Source organism: Ostrinia nubilalis, chromosome W (genome assembly GCF_963855985.1).
Source record: "Ostrinia nubilalis chromosome W, ilOstNubi1.1, whole genome shotgun sequence".
Lineage (NCBI taxonomy): Eukaryota > Metazoa > Arthropoda > Insecta > Lepidoptera > Crambidae > Ostrinia > Ostrinia nubilalis.
The window spans coordinates 11,772,777-11,780,967 of record NC_087118.1 but is presented as its reverse complement, the minus strand read 5'-3'; the positions used below and the strand labels follow the sequence as shown (position 1 = coordinate 11,780,967).

The 8,191-nt window shown below is 40.0% G+C and overlaps 1 protein-coding gene across 1 annotated transcript; it reads right to left on the bottom strand.

Moving 5' to 3' along the window:
• Window positions 1-406: 406 nt before the first annotated feature.
• LOC135086318 (uncharacterized) lies at window positions 407-1,481 on the bottom strand. Its single transcript, XM_063981101.1, has 2 exons — window positions 994-1,481; window positions 407-909 (listed from the first exon to the last, which is right to left on the bottom strand). Exons 1-2 carry the CDS (start codon window positions 1,139-1,141, stop codon window positions 407-409), a joined length of 651 nt encoding a protein of 216 aa, XP_063837171.1. The 5' UTR covers window positions 1,142-1,481.
• Window positions 1,482-8,191: the final 6,710 nt, after the last annotated feature.

Sequence of the window (8,191 nt, the reverse complement as noted above, 5' to 3'; positions counted from 1 at the left end):
CAAAATATTTTTTATAAAAGTGTTTTTTTGATATTTCCAATTTTATTTTATGTTTAAAGACAAAATAATTGTTACCTACTAAATAATAAATAAATACTTGAAGAATTTTTGAAGTGTATTTATTTTATTTAACTATCACCTCTATTTCATTTCTAACTCTGTGGGGACAAAGAACGGCTGGTCGTGATTGGTCGCTCTTACAATAAGACCGACCAATCAGGAAGAGCTTTCGGACAGTTGACAATTTGACGCGGGACAGATTGTAATTTTACAGTTTCACTTCGATAGATTACAATATAGCGAAAAATAAATAATGCGTTAAATTGCAATCATATGTTACGGTTCACAATTTTTCGACAGTTTACAATCTCACGAGATAGATTGTAATCGAACGATGTTTGTAATCTTACGGTGACATATACATATCCCAGGAGGTGTCTTTTGGATTTCTTACTCTTGGATATTGAGCTTCTACCAGCCCTGAAATATCAAAACGTATATGTCTATGATCAGACATTGAGTTCTCGCTGCTGACGTGCCATTTTGTTATACATTTTGACACATTTTCTGTTGCGAATGTTATATCTATTACTTCCTGTCTGGTTTTTGTTACGAATGTTGGCGTGTGGCCATTGTTCAGCACCTGTAGACAGTTAGATAGAAGAAAATCGGATAGTAACTCACCTCTCATGTTGGTATCCGAGCTTCCCCAGATGGTATGGTGGGCGTTAGCATCGCATCCCACTATCAGTTCTGACTTTTGTCTTCTAGAGTATTCCAGGACGTTAGTCAGTTCTTCAGTGGGATCTTGCTTATCTCCAGGAAGATATGCCGAGCAGAAGAGTACTTTGGACCTGTTCGGCCCTTTGACTTCTACGTACGCGGTGACAGTATCTTCGCTGCAAAGTTCTGGAACAGGTAAGAAGTTAGTATTTTTGTTAAACACGATACAAGCCCTAGGTTTGCGGCCTTTTTCGCATACAAGAATCTTACCAGCGTTGTTCAGACCGGCTACCATGGAGTCGGCGTTTATCCATGGTTCTTGAATGAGGGCGATGTCCAGGCCACCTTCGCTGAAGATCTTTTCTATGACCGCAGAGGCTGCGATAGCGTGGTGTAGGTTGGCCTGTAGTATCGCCATCCCCTTTGGGCGTTGAGGTTGGTGGGGACTATTGTGCTTGGGAGCCGCGGCGCCCTTGTGTGCCCCGCCGCCCTCGGTACGGTCCTCTGTGCTGCCCCCTTCCTCTGGGCGGATGTGCGCCCCTTGTGGTCCCCCTGTTGGGGGGAAACCGCGTTCCCCTTCCCCTGTTTGGGAATGTGGAAGTGGAGGTTGAGGGGGTGGAAGGAGGGTTGACCCGTTGTGGTCCTGTGCGGACCTGCACGGTACCCTCAGGGGGGGTGGTTAAGGATGCGGGTACGGGGGTAGAGGTGGTGGTGGTTGCGGCGGTGGTCGGGGGTTCAGCGGAGGGTTTGGAATCCTGTATGGGGCCCTTAATTCTGAACTGGACCTTTTTGAAGCCAATGTTGCTCTTTAGGTCCATCATCTTCAGGGCCTCAAACGAGTGGTCGTCTAGGGATACGGTCAGAGTTAGACCTCCCTTATCAACCTTCGTATTGAGGACCTTCCAGTGCTCGGTGTTCAGACCCTCATTCTGAGCACCGAAGAATTCTAAGGCCCGCGTTGCGCTGCTGGCTTCAGAGATAGGAATACAGGGTGTTTCTTGTAAGGTGTCAAGCCAAAGGCAGGTGATAGGTGAGGACTAGACCTATCGATTTCACCCCCATGTATGTTCTACGATTTTTCATAGTTTAGAAGTTATCGTTAATTTTGTGATTTTTTCAAATTGTATGACCCAATAGGCTTTAAATTTTTTTATCTTTTTTTTGGGTCGACTTTTCTCAGATTTCTTTTTTTTGACAGATTCCCTATTAATTGCATATTTTTGAAAAAAATAATCAACTTCCTATCTTTGATGCAAGATACAAAATTTTTGATAGAAACATAAAAAAATATGCTTTTAGCGGAACATCCTAAAATTTTCAACTTAAAAGTTTAAAAAAAAAAAGAAATTCCGTAGGTCCAAAATAATTTTAAAAACTGCGCAGTTTTCTGAACTTTCATAATAACACAAAAAAACATGTACTTAATAGGCCATTATTTTCTGTAATCGCTCCACTAAAGTGGTAAGTCGGAGATTCCGTTACATGTTTTTGACTTTCTTAGGACTAACTAATGTTTGCAATTCTCTAAGTTTACGTTACGTAGAACACATTTAAAGACAATAACTGAACAGAACATTTTTTTATCCACAACGAGGAATCTCTTGCCATTCATCTGACCTGATGGAAACTGATGGATGATCAGCGAGCTTCACCCGGAATCCTAATGAATTGGCTGTCCTAAATAGGTGGTCTTACTATTAGACCACAGTGGTGACTTTACGATAAAATTTGTTATACCTACCTATTAGTGTGTGTGTGTGTGTTTGTGTGTGTGTGTGTGTGTGTGTGTGTGTGTGTGTGTGTGTGTGTGTGTGTGTGTGTGTGTGTGTGTGTGTGTGTGTGTGGTGTGTGTGGTGTGTGTGGTGTGTGTGCGCGTGTGTGTGGTGTGTGTGTTTGTGTGTGTGTGTGTGTGTGTGTGTGTGTGTGTGGTGTGTGTGTGTGTGTGTGTGTGTGTATTCAAAATGTCCGCTTTGACCTGAATGCACATTCGACAACGACGCAAAAAAATTCTTCGTAAAAGACAATGCCGGAAATTGGCGTCTTTTTTTTTTCGCGCGGCCATCGACCAAACTTTGTTTTTTGATTACAAAATAGTGTAATAAATCAAACTTACTATGACATGTATACCTCTAAACTCAGTCTGAACTGAGTTACGAGCATTAGAAGTTTGATGATTTTCATACTAATTTGCTTTTTGCGCGCAAAGTTTTGTAAGAAATTGCATCAAACTAGTGAGATTGTATGTGTAAACAAACAATACCATCCATTAAATGCTCCAGACATCAGTATGGAGCAGAATCAGCTCAATAAAAAAATATCGCAATATTTTGTTGCAATTTCTTACAAAACTTGCGCACAAAAAGCAAATCTAGTATGAAAATCATCAAACTTCTAATGCTCGTAACTCAGTTCAGACTGAGCTTAGAGGTATACATGCCATAGTAAGTTTGGTTTATTACACTATTTTGTAATCAAAAAACAAAGTTTGATCGATGGCCGCGCGAAAAAAAAAAGACGCCACTTTCCATACAAAATCTGGCATTGCCATTTACAAAAGCTTCTTCTTGCATTCTAATGTAGTTTTGTGCTTCAGTCAGCTTTGTCCGCAGTTCATCAATATTTTCATATTCCCTGTTGTATACCAGATGAAGGGCAAGAGCTTCCTCGTTGTGGATAAAAAAATGTTCTGTTCAGTTATTGTCTCTAAATGTGTTCTACGTAACGTAAACTTAGGGGATTCCAAACATTAGTTTGTCCTAAGAAAGTCAAAAACATGTAACGGAATCTCCGACTTACCACTTTAGTGAAGCGATTACAGAAAATAATGGCCTATTAAGTACATGTTTTTTTGTGTTATTATGAAAGTTCAGAAAACTGCGCAGTTTTTAAAATTATTTTCGACCTATGGAAGTTCTTTTTTTTTTCAAACTTTTAAGTTGAAAATTTTAGAATGTTCTGCTAAAAGCATATTTTTTATGTTTCTAGCAAAAATTTTGTATCTTGCATCAAAGATAGGAAGGTGATTATTTTTTTCAAACATCTGCAATTAATAGGGAATCTGTCAAAAAAAAGAAATCTGAGAAAAGTCAACCCAAAAAAAAGATAAAAAAAATTAAATCCTACTAGGTCATAAAATTTGAAAAAATCACAAAATTAACGATAACTTCTAAACTACGAAAAATCGTAGAACATACATGGGGGTGAAATCGATAGGTCTAGTCCTCACCTATCACTTGCCTTCGGCTTGACACCTTACAAGAAACACCCTGTATATACCACCCCCACATTAGGTTTTCGGATTTCAGACTCGCTCAAGAGAACGAGGCTTGCTTCCGGCCACGGTTTGAGGGGGGGGACTATATTCTCAAGCCAGGTTTTTGAGCGCTCATCCTCACATGTGATGAGGAGCCAGCCTGGCTTAAAGGAGCAGCCCACGAATTTAGGCCCTTCGCCCCTTCCGGATCTGGCAATGCTTTGCAGGATGGTATTGCGCAGCGACTCCAGTTGTGTGTTAGTCATCAAGGACTTGGAGTCTTTTATGCCGACCCGGATTGAGCGTACGGCCTCGCTGTAGGCTACGGTGGTTGAGGTGTTTAAGGTCTCACTCACCTTTGGGACTTTGGTAATATGTCCCTTTGGCGATTCCTCCTCCGAGCGAACCCGTTTTACCGGTTTGCGCCCAGATTCAGGTTGCGAGGCCTTAAACTTGTACCCCATCTGCTTCAGCTCAGCGAAGCTCCTGACCGCCAGTGTTGAAGCCATATTCGGCTCCACTCCCAGCTGCCTCAGAGCTCCGAAGCGCTTTTTTGCCGCACTTGACATTTTCCTGCCAGTGGGTTTGGAGGCGGTGTATTCATCAGTCAGCGAGTGTGAGCCGCAAGCAGCCCTTTCTGCCGTGCTGATGGATTCCTCTGTCTCCATACTGAGTTGCTCTGATATTTGGGTAGGTTGTTCTACTCCTTCTATCAGTGGCATAAGTTCCTGGCATAGGTCTTCCAGGTTACCGTTACTTTTTTTGGGAGAGCATTTATTCATGTTGGTCCCACGAGTAGCTAGGGAAAGTAGGTCCACTCCAGCAGAGCTCCGCATGCCGGAGTAAGGCTATATACACCTCGAGGTCGCCTGGTATCGAGGGCCCACCGTTAGCGACTGAGCTCCCCCTCAGCCACGCATCTCTCGGCACGGTACGGATAACACCTTAGATTGGGTATCGAGTCTTCGGCCGCCAGGTACCGCGTCATTGAGATCCCACTATGAGATTTCAATGCAGCACTATCTGACGTTGCCCAGGATGAACCGCAACAGGCGCTACTATATCCCTTCCGACATGTCAGAGTGGATTCAGTAACAACCCAGTTTTACGTGGAGGTAACTCGAACTGACACCCCTTAAACCACCATAACTATAATGTTAACAGCGTTAGGTACTGTGTTCCAGCAGTTGGAGGTAGGATAGCCTATTGGTTGGTTGAAGTTCCCTTCCACCTTCAGCTTGATCATCACTTTCTATCAGGTGAGATGAAGGGCAAGAGCTTCCTGGTTGTAGATAAACAAAGTTTTGTTCAGTTATTGTCTCTAAATCTGTTCTACGTAATGTAAACTGTGATTTCGAACCTATGGAAGTTCTTTTTTTATTTAAACTTTGAATATGAAAATTTTTTAATGTTCTTTTAAAAGCATATTTTATTTTTCATGTTTTTTGTATTTTGCATCAAAGATAGAAAGGTGGATATTTTTTTCAAACATCTGAAATTAATAGCGATTCTGTAAAAAAAAGAAATCTGAGATAAGTCAACCCGAAAAAAACCGGCCAAGTGCGAGTCGGACTCGCACACCGAGGGTTCCGCCGTACAAACGTAGCGGTTTACAATTTATGACGTATTAAATCAAATTACTTACTAGATATCGTTCAAACCAATTGCATGGTAATGCGTAATGCACATCATATATTTTTTTTAGTTTTAATATTATCTTATTTTGGAACTTACAGAGAGGGGACACATTTTAATACTTTGGAAGTGACTCTCGCGCAAACCGTTCAGTTTAGAACAATCATAGTTATGGTAATTTTGTGAGAGTCAACATAGTTAATATTTTTTATTTTATAATATAACTAAAATAGTAGGCCAGTAACCTTGTAAAAGTTATTTTATTAAAGTTATTTATTTACAACATTTTATAGTCATCGTTTTAGAGCGAGCGTTTTGAATTTTTGCGTTGATTTAGAATTTTTCACAGTTTAGAGGCAATTACTTAGATTTAAGAAGTGTTTGATATGAATTTCAACTTTAATATCTCTACGCGTTCATGTGAAAAAGGGTAGGTAGTAAGTTTATAATTATTAAAAAAATATTTTATGTCATGTAAGCAAAAATAATATTTGGAGCATTCCACGCGAAGCGGACAGGTAAAAAAAGTCGATGTTTCCGATTTCAGTAATATTTGAGTATGTTCTACTTATACATATTATTGATACGTGTACCAAATATTTTTGTAATATAATGACTAGTTTAAGAGTTATGGGTCTTCGAAGTTTTCGACAACCGGTTGGCATGCAATACTTCAAAGCCGATTATGGAGTCATAAAATTATACATTAAAATAATTAAACCACGGGATTTATTACTTCATTCACCGTGCTTTTTAACTGTATTATTGGAAACGAAAAAAAATTATTTTTTCCTAAAAAAAATGCAAATTTTTTTTTTTCCTTGATTTTCACAAAGTTCGACCATTTACACACAGTGGCGGCGTAGCATGGGTTGGCACCCAGGGCGATCACACCCCCCCCCCCCCCCCGTCACAAGTCCTATGGCACCCCCCAGGATTTTGGGGTTACCTACCGATTCGAAGATTGAAAGACAATCGCACCCCCCACCCCCCCGTATCAATGCAAAGACCGCAGATTTGCCATGCAGATGTGCCAGTGAGTACTAATCTGCGCGATTTGTGTCACCCCCTGATGCTTGGCACCCGGGGCGCCCCCACCGCCCCCCCCTTACGCCGCTACTGTTTACACACACCTAGGGTTGCCACAGGCGTCCGGCTTTAGCCGGACATGTTTGGCTATTTAGGGACTTGTCCGGCCAAATATTGCCTTGTCCGGCCTGTCCGGCTTTTGTTAGGCTTTTTATTTGGTTGCTGCGCCAGGCAAAAGTCGAGCCACAGAATCATATGAAGCGCACGCATCAGGATGATGGTTAGCAACCGATGATGATAATGATGATAGTACTCACTCATGAGCTGAAACTAATTGCACCCCCCCCCCCCCCGGCGCATGTCCGGCTTTTAGGGTAAAATGTCCGGCCAAATGAAGCACAAAGTCCGGCTTTTGTGATTTTGGACCTGGTAACCCTACACACACCACATTATGTTCCACAATGTTAGAGAATAGTGTACTGAAATATGAACATGATGTCGAAAACCTAGAATATAAATTATGTAATCTTAAGAAATCTTTGAACACAATGTCTGAACGGTATCAATGTAGGTACAAAAAAAGAGTGTGATGAACATTTCCAGGCTTTGAAAAAATTTATATCTAATTGCAACTGTCAAAATTCTATCCTATTGGATGAATCTTGTACAGATAGTTTTCAGTCTGGTTGTGAGTCACCACCTACTCTAAACACCCTAAACAAAGACTACTGTCCTAGGATATCACACACATTTACCAGCGGCTCCCCAACTAAAAATATTGAAAAAACCAACATAGTAATGTTCAGTGATGAGTTAGGCAAAAATATGGGCCAACTAATTAATAGTTACTTGGGACAAAGTGTAATCAACCATTGTTTACCGGGTGCTTTCTATTTACAAATTATGAGAAAAATAACAAATTATTCGTTCTCAATAAATACCACATTAGTAATTTTAATAGGAAATAGGGGCAATGTAGGCAAAAAAGACCTACTAAATATTTTTGATAGCTTATGTTTACTTAATGTAGATAAAATAATTTTGTTCACATTTCCCTACAGTAGAAGCTTGCCACAGGAGGAAAATAATTTAAGATATAAATTGAATTTGACATTGAATACACTGACATATAATCAATGCAAATTCCATGTAATTGACATTAACAATTATTTAAAAAATAAATGTTTATTGACAATAGATAAATATAATTATCTAAATAAATATTGTAAAAGACGAATAGCGAATTCGCTATCATATTTTATTAAATATTTAGCCATTAATTTGGCTAGCCAAACTGCTTTTATTGAGCAGAACATGGATGTTCGACCCTTGGAATCTGTTCCAAATCATAATTTAAATTACATCGTAAGACAATAGAGGATAACTCTGGCATACAAAATTCGGGTACAAAGAAATTTAACAGTTTTAATTTAGAGCATCAAAATGTACAAGGCTTCTCCGGCAAAGACTTGGAAATTGAGTTATTTATCCAAGAATTGAATATTCATGTCTTATGTTTAACGGAACATTGGCTCAGGCAATATGAACTAA

Coding starts and splice junctions, on each gene's coding strand:
- LOC135086318 (XM_063981101.1), bottom strand. CDS start 1,141: ATGGCGATACTACAGGCCAACCTACACCACGCTATCGCAGCCTCTGCG. Junction 910..993: donor AGCCGGTCTGAACAACGCTG/GTAAGATTCTTG, acceptor TACCTGTTCCAG/AACTTTGCAGCGAAGATACT.